Source organism: Geotrypetes seraphini, chromosome 2 (assembly GCF_902459505.1).
Source record: "Geotrypetes seraphini chromosome 2, aGeoSer1.1, whole genome shotgun sequence".
Lineage (NCBI taxonomy): Eukaryota > Metazoa > Chordata > Amphibia > Gymnophiona > Dermophiidae > Geotrypetes > Geotrypetes seraphini.
Window position 1 is genome coordinate 518700788 of NC_047085.1, and position 24861 is coordinate 518725648.

Below are 24861 nucleotides of genomic sequence, written 5' to 3' on the forward strand. Positions count from 1 at the left end.
GTAGATTGAATTCAGTGTGAAGCTCCGCCCCTTTCGTGACGCCATCAGTCTGTGCCGAACCGGAAGCCTCGTGTTTCCCCCTTTCTTTGTTCCTTTCTATGCCAAATCCTTCTCAGCTTCTCTCCCTCCCTCAAGCGCTGAAGAGACTAATTCTGGGCCAGTTGAGGAAAATGTCTGCAGGAGCTTCTGGCCAGGTAAGAGACTAACATCCTTCCATCTTGTTGCAATCACTGCTGCAGTTTTCTCATCTGGGCCCCCAAGAAGACCTGGGGCTGCAGTTTGTGGAAATCTGACCCTACTCTAGGCCTAGGTGGTACTGGACACCTAAAAGAACAGCTCTGGGACTTCTAGGGCTAGATTCACTAAGTAACCACCCCATTCACTAACCTGTGTCCCGATCATCCTCCGATCCACGCGAGGCAGCGATTCACTAAACAAATCTGGAACACCGACTGGGCTGCACGATCAACAGAAGAAGCGACTGCTTTCCCACTGCATCTCCTGCTCTCTGCCTGAATTCTCCTGCCCCAACTCTCCTCTTGCCGCCCTGCTCACTGCTCCGACTCAACGCCCTGCTCTTGCTCCAGATGCCGCCTGCTGCCCTGCTCTTGTCCCGAATCTCTCCTGCCACCTTCTCCCTCCCCCGAATCTCCCCTGCTGCCCTGCTCTTGCCCCGAATCTCTCCTGCCACCCTGCTCTCTGCCCCGAATCTCTCCTGCCGCCCTGCTCTTGCCCCTGCCCCAAATGTTTCCTGCTGCCCTGCTCTTGCCCCGAATCTCTCCTGCCACCTTCTCCCTCCCCCGAATCTCCCCTGCTGCCCTGCTCTTGCCCCGAATCTCTCCTGCCACCCTGCTCTCTGCCCCGAATCTCTCCTGCCGCCCTGCTCTTGCCCCTGCCCCAAATGTTTCCTGCTGCCCTGCTCTTGCCCCGAATCTCTCCTGCCACCTTCTCCCTGCCCCGAATCTCTCCTGCTGCCCTGCTCTTTGCCCCGAATCTCTCCTGCCACCTTCTCCCTGCCCCGAATCTCTCCTGCTGCCCTGCTCTTTGCCCCGAATCTCTCCTGCCACCTTCTCTCTGCCCCGAATCTCTCCTGCCGCCCTGCTCTTGCCCCAAATGTTTCCTTCTGCCCTGCTCTTGCCCCGAATCTCTCCTGCCACCTTCTCTCTGCCCCAAATCTCTCCTGCCTCCCTGCTATCACCCGAATGTCTCCTGCTGCCCTGCTCTTGCCCCGAATCTCTCCTGCCACCTTCTCCCTGCCGCGAATCTCTCCTGCTGCCCTGCTCTTTGCCCCGAATCTCTCCTGCCACCTTCTCCCTGCCCCGAATCTCTCCTGCTGCCCTGCTCTTTGCCCCGAATCTCTCCTGCCACCTTCTCCCTGCCCCGAATCTCTCCTGCTGCCCTGCTCTTTGCCCCGAATCTCTCCTGCCACCTTCTCTCTGCCCCGAATCTCTCCTGCCGCCCTGCTCTTGCCCCAAATGTTTCCTTCTGCCCTGCTCTTGCCCCGAATCTCTCCTGCCACCTTCTCCCTGCCCCGAATCTCTCCTGCTGCCCTGCTCTTTGCCCCGAATCTCTCCTGCCACCTTCTCCCTGCCCCGAATCTCTCCTGCTGCCCTGCTCTTGCCCTGAATCTCTCCTGCCACCCTGCTCTCTGCCCCGAATCTCTCCTGCCACCTTCTCCCTGCCCCGAATCTCTCCTGCTGCCCTGCTCTTGCCCTGAATCTCTCCTGCCACCCTGCTCTCTGCCCCGAATCTCTCCTGCCGCCCTGCTCTTGCTCCAAATGTCTCCTGCTGCCCTGCTCTCACCCCGAATGTCTCCTGCTGCCCTGCTCTCACCCCGAATGTCTCCTGCTGCCCTGCTCTCACCCCGAATGTCTCCTGCTGCCCTGCTCTCTGCCCTGAATCTCTTCTGCCGCCCTGCTCTCACCTCGAATGTCTCCTGCTGCCCTGCTCTCTGCCCTGAATCTCTTCTGCCGCCCTGCTCTCACCTCAAATGTTTCCTGCCACCCTGCTCTCGCCCCAAATGTCTCCTGCTGCCCTGCCCACGCCCCAAATGTCTCCTGCTGCCCTGCTCGCTGCCCCAAATCTCTCCTACCGCCTTGCTCTCTGCCCCGAATCTCTCCTGCCGCCCTGCTCTCACCCCGAATGCCTCCTAATGCCCTGCTCTTGCCCCAAATGTCGCCTGCTGCCCTGCTCTCACCCCGAATGTCTCCTGATGCCCTGCTCTCGCCCCGAATCTCTTCTGCTGCCCTGCTCTCGCCCTGAATGTCTCCTGCTGCCCTGCTCTCGCCCCGAATGTCTCCTGCTGCCCTGCTCTAGCCCCGAATGTCTCCTGCTGCCCTGCTCTCGCCCCGAATGGCTCCTGCTGCCCTGCTCTCGCCCCGAATGTCTCCTGCTGCCCTGCTCTCGCCCCGAATGTCTCCTGCCGCCCTGCTCTCGCCCCGAATGTCTCCTGCCGCCCTGCTCTCGCCCCGAATGTCTCCTGCCGCCCTGCTCTCGCCCCAAATGTCTCTTGCTGCCCTGCTCTCGCCCCGAATGTCTCTTGCTGCCCTGCTCTCGCCCCGAATGTCTCTTGCTGCCCTGCTCTCGCCCTGAATGTCTCTTGCTGCCCTGCTCTCGCCCCGAATGTCTCTTGCTGCCCTGCTCTCGCCCCGAATGTCTCTTGCTGCCTTGCTCTCGCCCCGAATGTCTCTTGCTGCCCTGCTCTCATGCCGAATCACTCCAGCCGCTCTGCTCTCGCCCCGAATGTCTCCTGCTGCCCTGCTCTCACCCCAAATCATCAACAGATGGTCTGTGCATGCGTGGAGATGGCTATTCAGCGATCCCTGCAGTCGGTTGGGGGCGTGATTCCAAGTGTCCTCATTTGCATGAGGACGCATCGTGAATCAGGTCCCCGGATCGGATCTGGATAGGATCGGTTGGTCCGTTTAGTGAATCTGGGCCAAAGACTCTTTTCTACTTTACGTCTTGCACTGTAACTTATTCAAAAGATAGCATTAAAAGTGGAAAGGAAAAAACCCCAGAGCCTCGCCATTCATGATGTATAATTATCAAATCCTCTTAAAGGGCAATCACTTAATTGGCAGAAAGAAAACTTCCTTGAAATCCAAAAACAAATGAAAATAAAAAGAGCAAAACTTATCTGTTCTCAAGGTATGACAAAGCTTCAAATCCATTTCAAAACATGGTCTCTCTGATGGCGGCCAGTGTTTTGCTGCCTTTGGGAATCATAGGACCAAATTCTCTCTCTTTCTCTGGTGCTTACCAACTCTCTGAACTAGAACCCTATTCTGGGACGGTGTCTTGATTCTAAATGATATACACCCGGCAAACTTTCCCCCTCACTAGTGTACATCAGCACTGGAAAGTCATCTTTGGATTCGATGCAGAAGATGCTGAGAGTGTTTCTGTTTTGTATTTCAGACGCGGGTCACTTTTGAGGACATCACTGTCTCTTTCTCCCAGGAGGAGTGGGAGTATTTAAATGAGGAACAGAAGGACCTTTACAGGGAGGTGATGAAGGAGAATTATGAGACCCTGAGCTCACTGGGTAAGGGATGATTTTACATTTTTATGTTTAAATCTGTTCTTTATTAACAATAAAGAACCACAAACAAAGGCCAAATGACAGGCAATAAGTATTTGAGTTTTATAAGCAAGTTGACCCCCCCATGAGGACTGGACTCTGATGTCCTCCTGGGTTACAAAAGCTCCCCCCGTCCCCCCCACAGAACTCCTCCAACTCCCCCCACCTCTCCCCCTCCCCAAATCCAATTTCAAAGAAGTAACCAAGGTCAGACAGGTGGGTTTGAAAACAATTGCAGTCTGTTCAAAATGTGACGACGACTCCCTGGAGGCAAAATGTCCAAATAAGGAGAGGAGCGAGCCATTCGGGCCTCCCATCCCATAAGTTCGTGAAATTAATTTCTCCAATACCAGAAGGAGGGAGGAACGTCAGCCGACCAATAATTAAAAACACCCTTTTTCCCCCAAATATAGCATTTGCTCAAAAACAGTTTTTCAGCAGACGTATAGACAAAAAACCAGAAAAGTGATCAAACAGCATGTGAAGCGCAGAGAGAGGAACGGGAACGTGCAACAGTCCCTGTAAGATGGAGGCCAGATCCTCCCAACAACCCTGAATACTCTCACAAAGCCAAAGGCCATGAAACTTAAGAAATCACTTCAGTGATACAAGTAGTCCATTTTCTATAGCAAGGGGGACGAGACAGACCTCAGGTCTGACCCAGCAGAGGCATTGCTTATGTTCTCTCTTCCCCCCTGTTATTTTTGCTCTATTTGGACCCCTTTTTGCGTACACTTAAGAGCAGGGATCTCAAAGTCCCTCCTTGAGGGCCACAATCCAGTCGGGTTTTCAGGATTTCCCCAATGAATATGCATGAGATCTGTGTGCATGCACTGCTTTCAAGGCGTATTCATTGGGGAAATCCTGAAAACCCGACTGGATTGCGGCCCTCAAGGAGGGATTTTGAGACCCCTGCTTAAGAGGGATGATGACTTGCAGGGTCTCCCGGAAGGGGACGCGCAATTGCGTGTTTTAGCGTTTGCAGATGATATGCTGTTGACCTTGGCGGATCCACAGCCGTCCTTGAGTATAGTATGTACTCCGGATTGGTTCTCAACTTTCAAAAATCTATGTATGGTATTGCCACTATCCCGAGTCATTGGAGGGGGGATTTTCCTTTAAGACGGGCGTCTGACCACTTGACTTATTTGGGAATTAAGATCCCTATGGACCTTAAAAATTTGTACCATTTGAATGTCCTGCCACTCCTGACCCTTACCAAACAAAAGCTGCACCTTTGGAGGGCATTTCCACTGTCTTTGTTGGGAAAAATAGCATTGTATAATATGGTATTAGTGTCTCAATGGATTTATGTGTTTCAGATGCTTCATATTAGAGAATGACATGGTGGTTGTTACCCGCGGGTAACCCGCCAAAATGGTGACCAAAAAAAAAAAGGTCACCATGAGATCAGGGACAAGGCCAATCACCGCTCCGTGGAGTGGTGAACGGTTAGACGGGGCAGTGAACAAGCATGAACACATGGTGAATGAGCGTTTGATCCGGCAGCCCACTCTCCCGCCAGCCAGACGGCCATGCATCTCCCTCCCTCCCTCCTTTTCCCTTACCTTTTCTTGTTGAAACTGGCAATTTCCATAAGGCTATGAGCTGTATTACAGACGGAGCCTTGAAGTTGCGTCGCGTTGCCTGCTGGAAAAGTCTCCTCTGACGCAACTTCCTGTTTCCGGTTGCATCGGAGGAGACTTTCGTAGCAGGCAACCCGACGCGACTTCAAGGCTTTAGCTGTAATACAGCTCATAGCCTTATGGAAATCGCCAGTTTCAACAAGAAAAGGAGGGAGGGAGGGAAATGCACGGCTGGCTGGCGGGAGGGAGCTGCTGGACCATGTGAAGAGTGCTGGGAGTGGGGGGATGGAGAGGAGAAGACGACGGGGATGGGGCGATGAAAGGGACAGCGGGGATGGTGATGGGGCGGTGAAGGGGACGGCAGAAACGGTGGCGGTGAAGGGGATGGGGCGGTGAAGAGGATGGTGGTCCGGGGACAGGGCGGTGACGGGGCTAGAATTTTTCCCCGTGTCATTCTCTACTTCATATATTGTTGTTAGCTAAACATGAAAAAGAAGTTGGAAAATGTTTAAGTGCCTACTTGTGGAACGGGAAAAGAGCTGGGTTATCATTGTCAGTATTAATGAGACGTCACCAAGGGATCAGGGGGGTTGCACAGTCTCAAGTTGTTTTCACAGGCATGCCAAATGAGACGTTTAAATGATTGGTTCCGAGGCACGCACCACTTTTCAGCAACTACTTTTGAACTTACTCTTTGTGACCCGTACCATTTCAGCTACCTTTTACATACGCTGCGTCTTCCAGGTCACCCACCACCCGTAGGCTCTGTCTGGTCTGGAGGAGATTATGCAAACAATTGCATATTCCGCCCACAGCAACGACTTATTTGCCCTTTCTGGACAACAAGGATTTTCCACCGGGGACTTCACAATTTCCTTCTTCGGTGTGGAGAACTACGAATGCGCAATGCATTTTTCAGGTGGTTACTTCACAAGGGCAATCTGATTTCAACTGGACCCCTGCTGACTGGTTGGCGTACTCACAGATGACTTCCTACGTACGGTCTGTTCCATGAGCCGGTCTTACTAACAAAAGCCAGGAGGCCCTTTCGGAAGCATTATGCCTATCTGCTCAAACTCGGATCCCGTTGAAATTTTACCATAGATTTCTTCGAGAGAGCTTGGGGACCATTTCTTAAGACTTTTATGCAGCCAAATGGTCTGGAGACTTATCTTGTGTGGTTACCGGCTTGACTACCCAGAAGGGACTTAAGCCTACATCTGGCATCACGCCTCAGGTGACCTTAATTGAAATGAACTATAAGTTTCTGCTCAGACTCCATAAATTCCCGGCTTATCTTCACCGAGCTAAACTTAGTCTTACTGATACTTGCCTTAAATGTATAATCAACCAATGGCCGCCTGGGCCTGTCCTTTGGTCCAGGGTTTTTGGACTTGGTTGCGACACCATATTACCAACATATGGCAATATGGCTATAATAGTTGCCCAGAGATGCTCTTTACATTGGAGCATCTCCCTCGTGTGTCCCAGAAGGGGTTCTGGGTTTTTTTTGGAATGTGCTATTTTGCTGGGGAAAAAACAATATTGCATTGTTGGATTGTTCCGGATTCCCCCACCTTGTCTCACTGACGTACTCTCATTGGATTGTTCCGGATTCCCCCACCTTGTCTCACTGACATACTCTCATGATACATCAAGCTTCTATGGAGCGCCTCTCTTTGACATCTTTGGACACACCACAGGGACGCTTGTTTTGTTCCATTTGGGAGCCCTTTTGACTCGTAAAGCACGCAGCCATTTATTGAACCCATGATTAACCATGCACTGTAGAAGATGGATTGTTCTGATTGTGTGGGGTATTTGGGGGGGGGGGATTGGGGTGGATAGGAGGGTTGGGTGAGGCTGGACTTGCAATGTGTATTTGGCTGTTTTTGATGTGTTTGGTTGTATGTATACTTTTCAATAAAAATATGTTTCCATAAATAACACTCTCCAGACTCCAACAGTTCCGACAACAGAATTTTGTTTTTAAATTTTAACCCCCTCCCTTTGCTTCTATTCTCTCAGGCGCATGCCTATAAGCTTGGCTTAAAAAAATAGTTCCCAACATTCTTTACATGGACCACATGTCCCCAAAGGAAAACAAACTTTTTCGGTTTGAAATATTTCCATACTTTTCAGAATGGTTATAAAGTGGGGCCTTCTCTGGGTTTACCTTAAACCAGGGGTGTCCAACCTGCGGCCTGAGGGCTGCATGTGGCCCAGTGAAGTATTTTGTGTGGCCTCGGTCGAGGGCGATGCAGTGTTTTCCTCTGCTGCCCCCGGGTGTTTACTGTCTTGCCGGCTCCCTCCTCTATCTTGCTGCAGCATTTGCGCGTTTGTGCGGCCTCAGAAACATTTTTTTAGGCCAATGCGGCCCAGGGAAGCAAAAAGGTTGGACACCCCTGCCTTAAACTATCATAAGTCTCAGGCTCTTCCTCTGCTTCCCGAGGTTAGGACCTCATGGGTGGGCCCCTTTCCTCTGCAATGGGCGGAAGGTCATATCAAATATTTAGGGGTTCTAATTCCGGTTCCCCTTTCTAGTTTGTATGCTCTTAATGTGCAGCCATTGTTGCAAGACACTGTTGTGAAGTTAAATCTTTGGCGAGTATACCCTCTTTCCTTGCTTGGTAGAATTCATTTGTTTAACACGCTTTTAGCTCCAAAGTGGATGTATGTTTTCCAGATTTTTCCCCTCTTTTTGAGGGCTAGAAATGACCGGAGATTGCAGAGGTCTTTACAGGCTTACTTGTGACTGGGAAAGAGGGCGAGGCTACCTTACACTGCTCTTTGTATCCCGGTCTCCTTAGGAGGCCTGGGCCTTTGAAATGTCAAATTCCTTACTGTAGCGTGTGCTATGAAACATGTAAGTGATTGGTTTCGATCACTGCTACTCGCCTTGTCATTACTGGGCCCTGCTACTGTCATTACTGGGCCCTGTGCACTTCAGTTGTTACTTCCATGTGCTGGGATTTCGTCCCCCGCTGTCTCACCTGCTTCCTACAGCTGTTGCTGCGTGGAGATGGATTTCTAGACGTCATCATTTTTCTGCCAAGGCTTCTCCTTACTTGGCCATTAGAGACAATCCACACTTTCCAGTGGGTACCTCTTCTCCAGACTTCCAACGCTGGGCACAGGAGGGCATTCATTATCTTTTTCATGTGCTTACAGAAGAGGGCAAGATGATGCCCTTTTCGGACTTGCAACGGGAGTTTTCTCTTTCTCCACGGGATATCTTTCCATACCTACAACTTCATAATTACATTCAAGTTTTTATTCGTTTTAATGAATCGCTTATTTAATTTACTAAGCGATGTACAATGTAATAAAACTATACAAACAAATAGCAGGTGTTGACGTACAAAATGACTTTGACAATGTAGGGTAAGACTAACGTGAGTCTGAGGAATAAAAAGGGGGAAAGTTACAATGCTGGTTAAGTAAGAAAGAAAAACATTGATGGAATGAACAAAAGGGAGGGTGGATTTGGTGCCGAATTTGAGGCTTCATATTGTTATTGGATGGAAAAAAGTTATTGGTTGGAAAGGAAAAGATCGAATGCGTCATTGAAAATGTAAGTTTTTCATGTTTTTTTAAACGATGTTAAGTCTTTTAGTTCTCTAATATATTGAGGTAAAAGGTTCCATAGTTGAGGGGCCATAACCGAAAACATATCGTGTCTTTTTCAGAGAGGGAATGGAGAGAAGGTTATGAGAAGTCGAACGGAGAGATTGTGAGGAATTATGTGGTATTAACATCCTGGTGACGAATTGAGGCTCATTATAACTCAAAGATTTAAAAACTAAGAATAGTATTTTAAAGGTAATGCGATGGCTGACCTGGAGCCAGTGGGATTTAACCATCAAGGGTGTAACATGATCATATTTTTTAGCATTAAAGATTAGTTTAACGGCCGTATTTTGAATTAATCGAAGCCTTTTTTTTTTTTCTTTTGTGAAACATTAAGGAGGAGAGAGTTACAATAGTCTATTTTAGAAATTACCAAGGAATGAATTAAAATATTTATGGATTTGGGCTCCCAGGAATTTGGATATTGAGCGGATTAGGCGTAATTTGAAAAAACACGATTTAACTATATTGCTGATGTGGTCGTGGTATGTAAGTTTATCGTCGATGATGACGCCTAAAATTTTTTAAGTAGGAACCAATTCTAAAATGGTGTTATCAAGGGAAAAAGGAGTACTTAGTGTTATATCCTTTTTCCAAGTAAAAAGCATCAATTTGGATTTTTAAATATTTAATGCTAATTTATTTGAGTCTCTGTTGGACTGATTTGACCCGAAGATGTCTAGGAGGAGTTGGGATTTTTATTTACTCTGCGGACTCAAAATAAAGTTACTCTACGATTTCATCACAGAGCTCTACTGGACTCTTCTCCAGCCCTTATGTACCGAGCTTATGCTGCAGCCTGGGAGTCGGATCTTTCCATTACTCTGTCAGAAGCCACTTTCAAGTCCTTTGTTCTTGCTATTCGCAAGGTCACAGAGCTCCAGTATAAATTTGCTCATCGTCTACATATCTCTCCCCGCCGGGCCTATTTGGCTGGAAAGCACAGTTACTTACCGTAACAGGTGTTATCCAGGGACAGCAGGCAGATATTCTTTACGCATGGGTGACGTCACCGACGGAGCCCTCGGTACGGACCTTTTTAACTAGAAAGTTCTAGTTGGCCGCACCGCGCGTGCGCGAGTGCCTTCCCGCCCGATGGAGGAGTGCGTGGTCCCCAGTTAAGATAAGCCAGCTAAGAAGCCAACCCGGGGAGGAGGGTGGGACGTAAGAATATCTGCCTGCTGTCCCTGGATAACACCTGTTACGGTAAGTAACTGTGCTTTATCCCAGGACAAGCAGGCAGCATATTCTTTACGCATGGGTGACCTCCAAGCTAACAAAGAGGGAGGGGGGATGGTTGGCCATTAGGAAAATAAATTCTGTAGTACAGACTGGCCGAAGTGCCCATCCCGCCTGGAGAACGCATCCAGGCAGTAGTGAGTAGTGAATGTGTGAACTGAGGACCAAGTGGCAGCCTTGCAGATTTCCTCAATGGGTGTGGAACGGAGGAAAGCAACAGAAGCAGCCATAGCTCTAACCCTGTGGGCCGTGACAGCACCTTCTAGTGACAGACCGGCCCGAGCATAACAGAACGCGATGCAGGCTGCGAGCCAGTTGGACAGCGTCCGTTTAGAGACAGGGCGACCTAGACGGTTAGGATCGAAGGTCAGGAAGAGCTGAGGGGACAAGCGGTGGGCCCTTGTACGATCAAGATAGTAGGCCAGGGCACGCTTGCAATCTAGAGTGTGTAACGCCTGTTCCCCAGGATGTGAATGAGGTTTCGGGAAAAAAACAGGCAACACAATGGACTGGTTGAGGTGAAAAGCTGAGACCACTTTGGGAAGGAACTTAGGGTGGGTACGCAGAACCACTTTGTCATGGTGAAAAACAGTGAACGGTGGATCGGCTACCAGTGCATGCAACTCACTAACCCTCCTGGCAGAGGTGATGGCAATGAGGAAAAGCACCTTCCAGGTGAGAAGTTTGAGCGAAGTTGTGGCAAGAGGCTCAAAAGGCGGTTTCATGAGGGCAGCTAAAACCACATTCAGGTCCCAGACGACTGGAGGAGGCTTCAGAGGTGGTTTGACATTGAAGAGGCCTCTCATGAATCGGGAGACCAGTGGATGAGCCGTGAGAGGTTTCCCGAGGATAGGCTCATGAAACGCAGTGATGGCACTGAGGTGGACTCTGATTGAGGTAGACTTGAGGCCAGCATTGGACAGAGAGAGCAAATAGTCCAGTATCGTTTCCACCTGCAAAGAGGTGGGATCGTGATGACGCTGTAGACACCAAGAGGAGAACCTGGTCCACTTCTGATGGTAACATTGGAGGGTGGTCGGTTTCCTGGAGGCGTCTAGGATGAGACGGACAGGCTGAGACAGATTTCCTGGGGAGGTCAGCCCGAGAGAAACCAAGCTGTCAGGTGGAGCGAAGACAGATTGGGATGCAGTAGAGACTGATGCTGTTGTGTAAGTAGAGTAGGAAACACAGGAAGAGGAATGGGCTCCCTGGAGCTGAGCTGAAGCAGGAGGGAAAACCAGTGTTGGCGAGGCCACCGAGGAGCGATGAGAATCATGGTGGCCCTGTCCCTGCGGAGTTTGGATAACGTTCTCAACATCAGAGGCAGTGGAGGAAAAGCATAGAGGAACCGATCCGTCCAGTCGATCAGGAATGCATCTGGGGCCAGACGGTGAGGAGAGAAGAGTCTGGAACAGAACTGGGGCAGCTGATGGTTGTGAGGAGCTGCAAAGAGGTCCACTTGCGGAGTGCCCCAGCGAGCAAAAATGGAGTGGAGTGTGGAAGGATCCAGAGTCCACTCGTGAGGTTGAAGAATGCGGCTGAGATTGTCGGCCAGGGAGTTCTGTTCGCCCTGGATATAGACAGCCTTGAGGAAGAGATTGCGGGCCGTGGCCCAAGTCCAGATGCGGAGAGCCTCCTGACAAAGGAGGCGAGATCCGGTGCCGCCTTGTTTGTTTATGTAGTACATGGCGACTTGATTGTCTGTGCACAGGAGAAGAACCTGAGGGCAGAGAAGGTGCTGGAAGGCCTTGAGAGCATAGAACATGGCTCTGAGCTCCAGGAAATTGATGTGATGTTGACGCTCCTGAGGGGTCCAGAGTCCCTGGGTGCGTAGATCTCCGAGGTGAGCTCCCCACGCATAGGGGGAGGCATCCGTGGTGATGATCATGGAGTGAGGGGGTAGATGAAAAAGAAGACCCCTGGAAAGATTTGAGGAGTTCAACCACCATTGAAGAGATTGAAGAAGAGACGATGTCACAGAGATGGGATGAGAAAGAAGATCCGTGGTCTGTGACCATTGGTCGGCAAGAGTCCATTGAGGTGTCCTGAGGTGGAGTCGTGCCAGAGGAAGCACATGGACTGTCGAGGCCATGTGGCCCAGGAGGACCATCATCTGACGGGCCGGGACGGAGTGATGAAGGAGCACCTGACGACAGAGGTGGAGCAGTGTCCGTTGACGGTCAGAGGGGAGAAACGCCCTCATCAGTGTGGTGTCGAGAACTGCTCCAATGAACTGAAGTCGCTGTGTGGGAAGCAGATGCGACTTGGGGTAGTTGATCTCGAACCCCAGAAGATGGAGGAGAGAGATGGTGTGATGAGTGGCTTGCAGCACACGTGGAGACGTAGGTGCTTTTACCAACCAATCGTCCAAGTAGGGGAACACCTGGAGGTTGTGAGACCTGAGGAAGGCCGCCACCACAATAAGGCACTTGGTGAACACCCTGGGCGATGAAGCGAGGCCAAAAGGTAGCACTTTGTACTGATAGTGGCGGTGTTGAACCTGAAATCTCAGGAAGCGACGTGAAGCTGGATTGATTGGGATGTGAGTGTAGGCCTCTTTGAGGTCCAGGGAACATAGCCAGTCGTGTTGAGAGAGAAGAGGGTACAGCGTGGCAAGGGAGAGCATTCTGAACTTCTTGACCAGACACTTGTTGAGGTCCCTGAGATCGAGGATGGGACGAAGGTCTCCTGTCTTCTTGGGAACCAGGAAGTAGCGGGAGTAGAATCCCTGACCCCGTTGTTCCGGAGGCACCTCTTCGATGGCATTGAGAAGAAGGAGGGATTGGACCTCCCTCAGGAGGAGGGTGGTTTGGGAGGAGCGAGAAGCAGACTACGGGAGGATTGTCTGGTGGAAGAGTCTGGAAGTTGAGAGAGTAGCCGTGGCGGATGATGTTGAGGACCCACTGGTCCGATGTGATGACCTCCCAACGGCTGGAAAAGATGTGGAGACGGCCTCCGATTGGTTGCGGAAGAGGCAATGAAGGTGGAAGACTGGCTATGCCCTGGAGAGAAGAGTCAAAAGGGCTGAGAGGGCTTTGAAGGTTGAAGAGGCTTGGTGGGTTGGCTGGGCTGAGAACGAGCCTGGGCATGGTGTTGTTGCTGATGGGGCCGCCGAGGTTGATGTGAAGGCGGATTGAGTGGTCTGGCGGAGAACCTGCGCTGATAGGAGGATTGAGGCCTGTAAGGTCGAGCAGGTGGAGCCTTCTTCTTTGGTTTAATCAAGGTGTCCCATCTGGTTTCATGGGCCGAGAGTTTCTGGGTGGTGGAATCCAGGGACTCTACAAAAAGTTCATCCCCGAGACAGGGGGCGTTGGCCAGACGATCTTGGTGGTTAATATCCAAATCCGAGACTCTCAGCCAGGCCAGGCGGCGCATGGTGACAGCCATGGCAGAGGCACGGGAGGTCAGCTCGAAGGAATCGTAGATAGAGCGGACCATGAATTTTCTCAGCTGAAGGAGAGCAGAAATTTGTTGTTGGAAAAGTGGTATCTTTCTCTCTGGAAGATACTTTTGGAGGGCGGACAACTGCTGGACCAAGTGTTTCATGTAAAATGAAAAATGGAAGGAATAATTGTTCGCCCTGTTGGCCAGCATGGCATTCTGATAGAGCCTCTTGCCAAACTTGTCCATGGTTTTGCCCTCTCTGCCAGGAGGGGTGGAGGCATAGACGCTGGAACCCTGAGTCTTCTTTAAAGTGGATTCAACAAGAAGAGACTCATGGGGCAATTGGGACTTATCGAACCCCGGAATAGGGATAACTCGGTAGAGGTTATCCAACTTGCGGGGAGCCCCGGGTACTGTAAGAGGGTTCTCCCAATTTTTGTAGAAGGTCTCCCGTAGGATGTCGTGTACGGGTAATTTGAGGAACTCCTTAGGTGGTTGCTCAAAATCCAGAGCCTCCAGAAAGGCTTGGGATTTCTTGGAGTCTGACTCCAGAGGGAGAGATAAAGCTGCCGACATCTCCCTGAGGAACTTTGAGAAGGAGGATTGCTCAGGTTTGGAGGTGATATCGGGTGCTGAGGAGTCCTCATCGGATGAGGAGAGATCCTCCTCGGTACCGGGGGGAGATTCCTCCCATAAGTCCGGGTCCCGGACCTCCGGGTGCGCATGTCGAGACACCGGGGTGGAAGGCTCGGTATGGTGGGTCTTAGATAAAGATTTACCAGAGCGCACCGAAACGGTACCGGGAGAGGAAGACCGGTGTCGATCCTGGTCCCGGGAAGTACGGTGACCCGCCCGGTCCCGAGGCGGATCCGCAGTGGTCTGGGAGCGAACCACAGGATGGGCGTGGAGTTGCTCAGCTGAGAGAATCGGCATGGATGTATTGACGGGTACCGATGGGGTGGATACCGGTTGTTCGGCACGGGGCTCGGGCCGGTCTGGAACCGAAAGGAGCGGTGCTAAGATAGTAGGCAACAGGTGCTGAAGTTGATGCTGCAGCTGTTCCTGGAGTTGTGTGTGGAGGATGGCCGCGATGCGGTCATCCAGGGGTGGCACCGGAACCGCTTTCTTTTGCTTCGGTTCCTTAGGTGCCGCTCCACGCCCCGGCGATGAGGAGGCCGATGACGAGGCACTCACCGAAATCGGGGCGGAGCGTTTTCGGGGCCGGCGTGAAGCCGGTAAAGTCGGTGTCGCCATTGTGGCTGGCGGGCGCTAGAGGGAAGAGGAAGGCTTCTTAGCCGGCTTACCTGGCGCCAGCGGCGCCGATGTCGGGTCGGGCGGGGTCGAGGTAGTCGGCGTCGGTTTTGATGGTACTGCCGTCGATGCCGAGGAATCCATGGTTGACCCGGTGCCGAACAAGATGTTCTGTTGAATTTGGCGATTCTTGAGAGTTCGTTTCTTAAGAGTGGCACAGCGGGTGCAGGAGTCCGCCCGATGCTCCGGACCCAAACACTGCAAACACCAATTGTGTGGGTCAGTGAGGGAGATCGGGCGTGCACACCGCTGGCACTTCTTAAAACCGGGCTGCGGGGGCATGAATGGGAATACGGCCTCCGCAAAATCAAACCCCGAGGCCTGTATAATGGCAACAGGCCCCGCCGGGGCAAAAACGAAAAAAGGGAAGAAATTAAAGATTTTTTTTTTTTTTTTTTTACACAAATCAAAGAAAAGGTAACCCGAAGGCAGAATGAAAATAAAATGGAAAAAATACGCGAGCGGGAAGGCAAAAAAGTTAGTTCAACGGCCGTTGAAAAAACACGCGTCTTCTTCGCTCCGCGGAAACGAAGAAACTGGGGACCACGCACTCCTCCGTCGGGCGGGAAGGCACTCGCGCACGCGCGGTGCGGCCAACTAGAACTTTCTAGTTAAAAAGGTCCGTACCGAGGGCTCCGTCGGTGACATCACCCATGCGTAAAGAATATGCTGCCTGCTTGTCCTGGGATAATAGCTATTACCTCCGGCTGTCCCAAGTGTGGATGCCGGGAAGCTACTTTGGGACATATGTTCTGGCGGTTCAAAGTTTTTGGGACCTGTTGTTGCGGGCTCTCTCTTCTCTCTGGAAGGCTCAGAGTAAAGCTGGAGTCGAATGTCCTTTTTGATGTTTTCTCTCTGCAATCTCCTACTCCGGAGGGCTACCGTGCCTTTCTTCAACGGACGATGCTTCAAGGAAAAAAGACTTTTGTTGCTTTGGCTGGAGCAGCGGGCCCCTACTCTTCACTTATGGAGACAACATATGACCACGTTGCTGAAATTGGAGCGCACCCAGCTCAAAACTCTGGACTCTGCAGCAGGCCGGCGGTTTATGCACATTTGGGGGACCTTCTGGGAACTCCTCTTCCCCCGTCGCAAGGAGTAGACTTCAACTTCTGAGCTGCTGTACACATCACAGGATGTAATTCTTGTTCCTGCTATTTCCACTTGTCGTACTTTTTTTCTTTTTTCTTCTCTCTCTTTTATTTCTTTGCTCTCTTGCCTTGGGCTAGATTGGGGGGGAGGGGTTGGGATTGGAGGTTGAAATTGTGAAATGTTTTGAGCTTGCTACTCACTGGTTGTGATAATCTTTCTTTGTATTGCTGGTTCATATGTTGGCAGTGTTTGCTCTCTGTTGCTCAATAAATATGATTTAACCGTAAAGTGGGGCGCCCCCGTCCTCTCAGTTCGGTAACACCCCTGCCCCCTCCCCCTCCTGCTCAGGAATGGGACCCAAGCCTCTGTTATTTTTAACCCTGGCAGAGTTAAATGCAGCATTTCTGGTCACAACAGGTTAAATTGATTATCTGCAAACATTTCAGTCGTGTTTCCAAACTCTGTTCACAAGCTGTTCTCCCTTCTCTAAGTTAGAGTAGAGACAGATTTGACCTGGCAGTGGCCATGTTTAAATAGGAGACTGGATAAGGGATCATTACTTCATCAAGCACAGTTTATAACCAGTGGTCTCAAACTCAAAACCCTTTGCGGGGGCCACATTTTGGATTTGTAGGTACTTGGAGGGCCGCAGAAAAAAATAGTTAATGTCTTATTAAAGAAATGACAATTTTGCATGAGGTAAAACTCTTTATAGTTTATAAAACTTTCCTTTAACAGTTAAAAGGAAAGATATATAAACTATAAAGAGTTTTACCTCATGCAAAATTGTCATTTCTTTAATAAGACATTAACTCTTTTTTCTGCAGCCATCACTTTTAAAGTTTAATATCTTTTCTTTCTCAAAACTGACACATTTCAATCACTATATTGAAAATAAAATCATTTTCCCTACCTTTGTTGTCTGGTGACTTTATTTTTCTGTGCTTTCAACTATGTTTCCAGGGCCTTCTTGTCCTTTGACTGTTTTTCTCTCCGTCTTCACTTCCTGCCTTGCATCCATCTTTGGCATTAACTTAATGTTCAATTTTTCTGCTTTCTTTTCAAAATCTATGTTTCCATGTCTTACTTTCCCTTCCTATCTCTCTCTTCTTCCGTCCTATTTCCATGGTCTGGCATCTCTTTCCTTCCTTTCTCTCCCTCCCTCCTTCCTTCCTTTCCCCTGGTCTGGCATCTGTCTCCTTCCCTTCCCCCATGTCCTGGCATCTCTCTCTCCCCCTCCTTGGTCTGATATCTCCTTTCCTTCCCTCCCTCCCATGAACTTGGCATCTCTTGTTCCTCTCCTCTCCCTTCTCTTGCCTTCCCTCTCTTTCCCCAATTGGGTGCAGCAGCAACCGAAGCAGCATTTCCCTTCCCCCTTTCCTGTGCAGGAGAGGCATTTCTCTTCCCCTTTCCCTCCCTCTCCCTTTGCAGCAGCAGCAGCATTTCCCTAGGGTCCCCCTTTCCTATGTAGCAGAAGCAATTCTCTTTCCCCTCCCCTTCCGTTCTCTTCCTTGTGGAGCAGCAGCGGGTCTGGCCGGCTCGTTCTGTTCAAAGCCGCGGGTGGCGGCTCCTTGCGAGATCCGCGCCTGCATCTGAAGCCTCTCTGATGTTGTGACGTCAGAGAGGCTTCCGATGCAGGAGTGGATAGCGCGAGGAGCCGCCAACCCGCGGCTTTGAACGGAACGAGCCGGCCAGACATGCTGCTGCTCCAAAAGGAAGGGAAAGGGGAAGAGAAATGCTGTTGATCGCGTCCAGACCGCGGGCACAAATAACACCTGGAGAGCCACATGTGGCCCGCGGGCCGCGTGTTTGAGACTGCTGGTTTATAACATATCCGATGCAGGCCATTCTTCAGAGTTCTTTTGTCTGCTCATGCCGAGAGGTAGACCGAAACGTCTTTTTTCAGTTTTGTCTGAAACAGAAGCTGCTGCTGAAAATTGACTAAACGCTGTCAGCCGAGAACAGAAACTGTTGCTGAAAATGTATTGCCTGGTTTTGGCCAAAGTCGAAACCAAAAACTAGTGTTTGCTTGTGTACATGTGAACCAATGAGGCCTACTGTGGCTTGTCAGAGTTTGCAGTTGGCAGCCCTCTGCTAAATCCACAGGACATCATTACTTTCCTGTCTCAGAAACTACAAAGCACAGGCTGACATTTGGGATAACCATTTTACAAGGATTTCTCAACAAGTTTGGCTTCCCAAGTCAATGCAGATGTAGTTAAATATCGTCTGAGATAAGGCCTTTGTGAGAATATGGGAAAGGACAGTCTTTATATTGATTATTACTAAAATAGGATAAAGGATCCAGACACTGGTCTACACAGCGGATATTATTCCAGCCTGACTCACAATCCAGAGTGAAAAAAAAAACCATTGATGTTACTGAATGTAAAGACTATATGCTCTGAAAAATTAGAATCAAGAGCAATGCACTCCTCCAGTAATTTTCTAATATATATAAACTTCATTTCACTGCATTATCATTTCCCTACTAATGCTATAAGCTGACCAGTACTTGTGCTTGAAAACAATCCCTGCAGATTATTTTCTCATAGAATCCCTGGTGATCTAGTGGTGGTGTTAGGGCATGAGGAGGAGTGATCCCCAGTCATTCTTGCCCATGTCAGCTGAACGCTCAAAATGGCTATTATGACCTCTTTGGTAATCTCATGAGATTGCTACTTACTAGAGGCCATGACAGCCATTTTGAGAGCATAGCCAGCATGGGTAGAAGCAACTGGAGTCACTCCTGCCTTGACTACTCCCCTAGACCACCAGGGATTGTAAGATAGGCCGGAAAGGGGCATCTGCAGGTAGGTGGGAGGAGCAGCAACTCCTGTTCGGAGGAGAGAGAGGGATGGAGCAGGGCAAAGCCCAAATTTTGGCTTCCACTGTAAACGCATGATCAATTTCAGCTGAAAGTGAAACCATGGCCATAGCCTTATGATCAAAACTAATATTGGGCAGAAAAAGGATTTGGGGCCACTTTTGTCACCGTAATTGGTCAGCTTCTACTTGTGCCATTTCCAAGGAGCATCTTGTCATTTCAGAAATCTGCAGTGTTTGTAGAAAAACACTTCAAAAGATGGTTTATAGTTAAGAAACAGACCAATTCTTAAGCCACATATAGACAATCCCAGTGTAAGATAACCAGTCTATTATTATACACAGGTAATATCATAGAACCCACCACAGTCTTCTAGCACATGATTAATAACTTCTGTTTATATTCGACAGATTATCAGATCACACAAGAACAGAGAGACCCTGCAGGAGACTCAAGTTATGAACATCAGGGCGAGAGGAAAGGAAAAACACACCAGAAAGAACTTCAAAGCATACATAAAAGGAATCATAAAAACGCCAAACCATTTACATTCACAGAGCGTAATAAAAGCTTCAGTCAACTTTCAACTCTAAAAATTCACCAACAGACCCACACAGCAGTGAAACGATTTCCATGTACTGAGTGTAATAAAAACTTCTCTTGGATTTCACATCTAAAAAATCACCAGAACATCCATATGGGAGAGAAACAATTTACATGCACTGAGTGTAATAAAAGCTTCAGTCAGCTTTCAACTCTAAGAAATCACCAGAGGAGCCACACGGGAGAGAAACCATTTACATGTACTGAGTGTAATAAAAGCTTCAGTCAGCTTTCAACTCTAAAAATTCACCAACAGACCCATACAGCAGTGAAACGATTTCCATGTACTGAGTGTAATAAAAGCTTCTCTTGGTTTTCACATCTAAAAAATCACCAGAACATCCATATGGGAGAGAAACCATTTACATGCACTGAGTGTAATAAAAGCTTCAGTCAGCTTTCAACTCTAAAAATTCACCAACAGACCCACACAGCAGTGAAACGATTTCCATGTACTGAGTGTAATAAAAGCTTCTCTAGGTTTTCACGGCTAAAAAATCACCAGAAGATACATACGGGAGAGAAACTATTTACATGTGCTGAGTGTAATAAAAGCTTCAGTCAGCTTTCAACTCTAAGAAATCACCAGAGGAGCCACACGGGAGAGAAACAATTTACATGCACAGAGTGTAATAAAAGCTTCAGTCAACTTTCAACTCTAAGAAATCACCAAAGGATCCACACGGGAGAGAAACCATTTACATGCACAGAGTGTAATAAAAGCTTCAGTCAACTTTCAACTCTAAAAATTCACCAACAGACCCACACAGCAGTGAAACGATTTCCATGTACTGAGTGTAATAAAAGCTTCTCTAGGTTTTCACGGCTAAAAAATCACCAGAAGATACATACGGGAGAGAAACTATTTACATGTGCTGAGTGTAATAAAAGCTTCAGTCAGCTTTCAACTCTAAGAAATCACCAGAGGAGCCACACGGGAGAGAAACCATTTACATGCACAGAGTGTAATAAAAGCTTCAGTCAACTTTCAACTCTAAAAATTCACCAACAGACCCACACAGCAGTGAAACGATTTCCATGTACTGAGTGTAATAAAAGCTTCTCTAGGTTTTCACTGCTAAAAAATCACCAGAAGATACATACGGGAGAGAAACTATTTACATGTGCTGAGTGTAATAAAAGCTTCAGTCAGCTTTCAACTCTAAGAAATCACCAGAGGAGCCACACGGGAGAGAAACAAATTACATGCACTGAGTGTAATAAAAGCTTCAGTCGGCTTTCAACTCTAAAAATTCACCAGAGAAGCCACACGGGAGAGAAACCATTTACATGCACTGAGTGTAATAAAAGCTTCAGTCAGCTTTCAAATCTAAAAATTCACCAGAGGAGCCACACGGGAGAGAAACCATTTATGTGTATTGAATGTAATAAAAGTTTCACTTGGCTTTCATATCTAAAAGTTCACCAGAGGATCCATACGGGAGAGAAACCATTTACATGTACTGAGTGTAATAAAAGCTTCAATCAGCTTTCAACTCTAAAAATTCACCAACAGACCCATACAGCAGTGAAACGATTTCCATGTACTGAGTGTAATAAAAGCTTCAGTCAGCTTTCATATTTAAAAATTCACCAGAGGAGCCACACGGGAGAGAAACCATTTATGTGTATTGAGTGTAATAAAAACTTCACTCGGCTTTCACATCTACGAGTTCATCAGAAGATCCACAAGTGAGAGAGACTATTGATATAAAAGGAATCATAAAAATGCCAAACCATTTACATTCACAGAGTGTAATAAAAGCTTCAGTCAACTTTCAACTCTAAAAATTCACCAACAGATCCACACAGCAGTGAAACGATTTCCGTGTACTGACTGTAATAAAAGCTTTTCTTGGTTTTCACATCTAAAAAATCACCAGAGGATCCATAAGGGAGAGAAACTATTTACATGTGCTGAGCGTAATAAAAGCTTCACTTGGCTTTCAAATTTAAAAGTTCACCAGAAGATTCACAAGGGGAATAAACCATTTACATGTGCTAATTGTAGGTCATATGATGCTGTGGTAAAGTGTAGATGTGTTTGCCTTGAGCTCCTAGACTCCTTTCCTTTGTCCTGCTAATTTGAGATTATTTTTCTCAATGTTTTGCACACCTGGTACCATCAGAGCTTTCCTACTTTACCGGCATTGCTATGGCACGTTCATTATGTCAGAGAAATCTCCCCAAAAAAAGACCAGGTGAAAGGAAACATCCGGACTCCAAGATGGCTGAAACGGATGATCCAGAGGGCTCTTCATCTAATCTAATTTTCCATTTGTGAGTCACACATACCGAAACAGGCTCAAGGCAGGAGCGGGAGGACTTGTAAGTGTAGTGGAAGTTCCCCCCCCAGGCCTTCACTCAGAACGCTAACAGGAAGGCCTCAAACCAGTGGAAGCGGCGATGCACATTTGTCCTGCATGCAAGTGTCAGGGCGGGATTGTTGGCACACTAATGTCCTGTGTGCTTTCAAGATAAATGAGATGTTATTGAAAACCGCTCACGACGGGGTAGTCTCTGCCTTGTGGCCCTTCTGGAATCCATCGTGGAGACGGACCTGTTTGGGTTCTTTGACTCCTGGCTAGCTGAGTCCTTGGCATTGCACTCTACGGCGGGACCTTTGCACATAAGAGCGGGTGCAGTGCTATGGGACCGAAGGGAGCGCCGGAGGGGGAGGCGGAGGTGGGTGTGGTGATTTTTCAGCTCTTGAATTATGTTCACAAAACAGAGATCCTCCGAGTCATTCGTACACAAGGCTCCCTTACTTATGCCAACAAATCGGAGCTTTGCTTCCAGGACTGTTCTTCCCGTGTTTTTACACTGCGCAGAACTTATGCTCCCCTGTGTGCTGAACTTCCTCAAAAGCACATCCAGTTTGCCCTTCTTTATCCAGCTAAACTGAAGATCTATGAAGGGAAACCTCGTCTCTGATGAGCTGGAGGAGGCCACTCGCTTTGTCACTCAGACGGCTACAAGTAGCGCAGGCACTCGACTCCTTGAGTTGGTGCTTTCCTGTGCCTCCTGACTTTGCTTATTTTATTTTATTTTATTTGACGGCAGCTTATCTCTATGGTGAAGAAGGGGAAGTTTTTGCCTGGACGGGGTATGATGGTGTTTTGGATGGGGTGTCTATGGTTATGCGTGGCAAGATATGTGTGCTTTTTGTAATAACGGGGGGAGGGGATGGTTTTTTATACTTTTTTGTTATATATTTCTTTTTTAAAAAATTATTTTAAGTATTTTCGTTCAATACAATAATCTCAATACAGCATACAATTTATAAACTAATTGAAAAAAAAAATTAATAATAATAATAATGCATCTTATGAATACTAAGGTTAAAAGAATCCCATTCCTATCACGCCCACCCCCCTCCCAGGAGACCTGGTTCCACAACAATAGAATAATTCTTTCATAAGGCTTTTTTTCTCTAGTTCAATATAACTCTCCCATATATCATTAAATTGTGCCCATTGATTATTTAGAAGGGCCGAAAGTCTATATTTTTCACAGACTATTCCTAAATGTTCCCTCACTTCTCTTAAGGTAGGTACATTTGATATGTGCCATTGTTGGGCAAGGGTCAACCTAGAAGCTATAAATGCTAAGTCCAAAAGTTTAGTTTGGGAAGATGTTAAACCTTCTGTCCTTACTCCCAACAATGCTCTTTCAGGATTCAGCTTAAATGGAGTCTGGATTAATCTGCTCACATATTCAAATAGTTGCTTCCAAAACTTCTGGACCTCTTTCACTACAGCCTTTCCAACAATTAGTATCATTCTGCTTCCTACATTTACTAATTAAAACCGGAGTGGTTTAATAGAATTTTCCTTTTGTTGTATATTTCATTTGTTTTACTGCCACTATTCTTCACCATGTGCTGAACGGGTCTCACTGGAGGTCTGCAACCTGCTCAATGTTTACCCCTGCATTTGTTCTCCTGGGTTGGGTTTTTTTTGCTGTTAGCTGTCGTGACGGAGACTGAGTTCAAAGAAGCGTGGGATGAACACAGAGGATCTAGAATCAGAAAATAATATTAAAAGTTGAACTAAGGCCAGTACTGGGCAGACTTGCACGGTCTGTGTCTGTATATGGCCGTTTGGTGGAGGATGGGCTGGGGAGGGCTTCAATGGTTGGGAGGGTGTAGATGGGCTGGAATAGTTTTAACAGAGATTTCGGCAGTAGGAACCCAAGCACAGTACCGGGTAGATCTTTGGATTCTTGCCCAGAAATAGCTAAGAAGAAAAAATGTAAAAACTTTAAATTGAATCAGGTTGGGCAGACTGGATGGACCATTCGGGTCTTTATCTGCCGTCATCTACTATGTTACTATGTGCCTTGCAGGAGTTTGATGCTATGGGAAGTGCTGCCCTTGTTCTTACTCTCAGCTTTGGGAGTTTTCTGCTGTCTTGACATCCTCCCTGCTCAGTGGTTTATCTCCCTGGCCTTCTCCAGCAGTTCCCTTTTGCCGCTTCCTTTGGTCTATAGGCTGTATGTTTGAGCCCTTGAACCATTGCTCTCAGCGGGCCGTCTCAAGGTATCCGTTGTTTAGAGAGTCCTGCTGCTTTGAAGATTTTAACTTTTGCCTATATGCTGTAACAGTTAATGGCTCCTCTTCCTCTACTGTTGGGTTGGGTTTGGGTATTTGCTGAAAAGTTGGGGATCTGCTTATGGTGTATGTGATGGATGTATCGGGGTTGAGTGCTAGATTCTTAGGGGGGAGGTGGACATTTTGGAAATGCAGGAGTATTGCATTCTATAAGATATTTCCACACTGGTGCTTTGGGCTGTTACATCTGCCGGGTGGGTGCGACTCTGTAGTTTTTCTTACTGAATCTTGAGTCTTTGGTTTGGGGTTTTTTTGTTGTTGTTGTAATCCTGACTGGACAGGGGGAGGGGTTCATGTGTTTGTAGGTTACCCCGCAGTGTCCTTGTTAGGACATGTTTGGAAGATTCGGGGGGTGGGGCTTGGGAATGGGGTTACATTATATTACTCTAGTTTCTTATATTCCGCCAATTCCTTGTGGTTCTAGGCGGATTACAAAAGGAAGAGATTCTGGTCATTTTCAGAAGATTACAGGGAAGCTATTGGTTGGAACATTTGGAGTCTGGTGATGGATATGAAAGCCAAGTGAAGCTTTTATTACATTGTAGCCCCTGGCCCTGATAGAACTGGACTAAGTGGCTTTCAAGCCATTTTCTTTTCTTTTTTTTTAACATGCTGTGGACTTTGGTTGGGGTGTTTAGTTGTGTGGGGGTGGTTGTTGAGTGTGGCTGTTTGAATGGGCGAGTTGCTTGGGCTGGGGGACATTGGGGTAGGGGGATTGTTTCTTTGTTCCTTTGGGCTATGGCTTGGGGGATACTGGTGAGGGTGCTTCTTGTTGGATAGGGCTGGTAATGTTCTTGCCCGAGTTCTTCTCTGGCAGGGGTGGGGGAGATGATTGTTCCTTGGGTCTTGGTGGGGTTTGTTTGTTTGTTTTTTTTCACTCTTTGTAAGTTTGGATTCGGGGTGAGGGCGTCTTGGCGTGATCGGTCCCATGGAATGGGACACTTGTTTGGGGAAGGGGGTTGGGGGTTCAGGGGGGTTTCTCCTTGGGGTGGGG

The 24861-nt window shown here is 48.2% G+C and overlaps 1 protein-coding gene across 1 annotated transcript; it reads left to right on the plus strand.

Moving 5' to 3' along the window:
* On the plus strand, positions 1 to 23282 carry LOC117354660 (oocyte zinc finger protein XlCOF6-like). Its single transcript, XM_033932508.1, has 3 exons — positions 1 to 194; positions 3421 to 3547; positions 19063 to 23282. The coding sequence occupies exons 1-3, from the start codon at positions 99 to 101 to the stop codon at positions 20949 to 20951; spliced, it is 2112 nt and encodes a 703-aa protein (XP_033788399.1). The 5' UTR covers positions 1 to 98; the 3' UTR covers positions 20952 to 23282.
* The last annotated feature ends 1579 nt before the right edge of the window (positions 23283 to 24861 follow it).

Bases quoted from the DNA above. Each gene is read 5' to 3' on its own strand.
- LOC117354660 (XM_033932508.1), top strand. From the start codon at position 99: ATGCCAAATCCTTCTCAGCTTCTCTCCCTCCCTCAAGCGCTGAAGAGA. The intron at 195-3,420 runs GTAAGAGACTAA...TTTGTATTTCAG, and splicing joins CTGCAGGAGCTTCTGGCCAG to ACGCGGGTCACTTTTGAGGA. The intron at 3,548-19,062 runs GTAAGGGATGAT...TATATTCGACAG, and splicing joins TGAGACCCTGAGCTCACTGG to ATTATCAGATCACACAAGAA.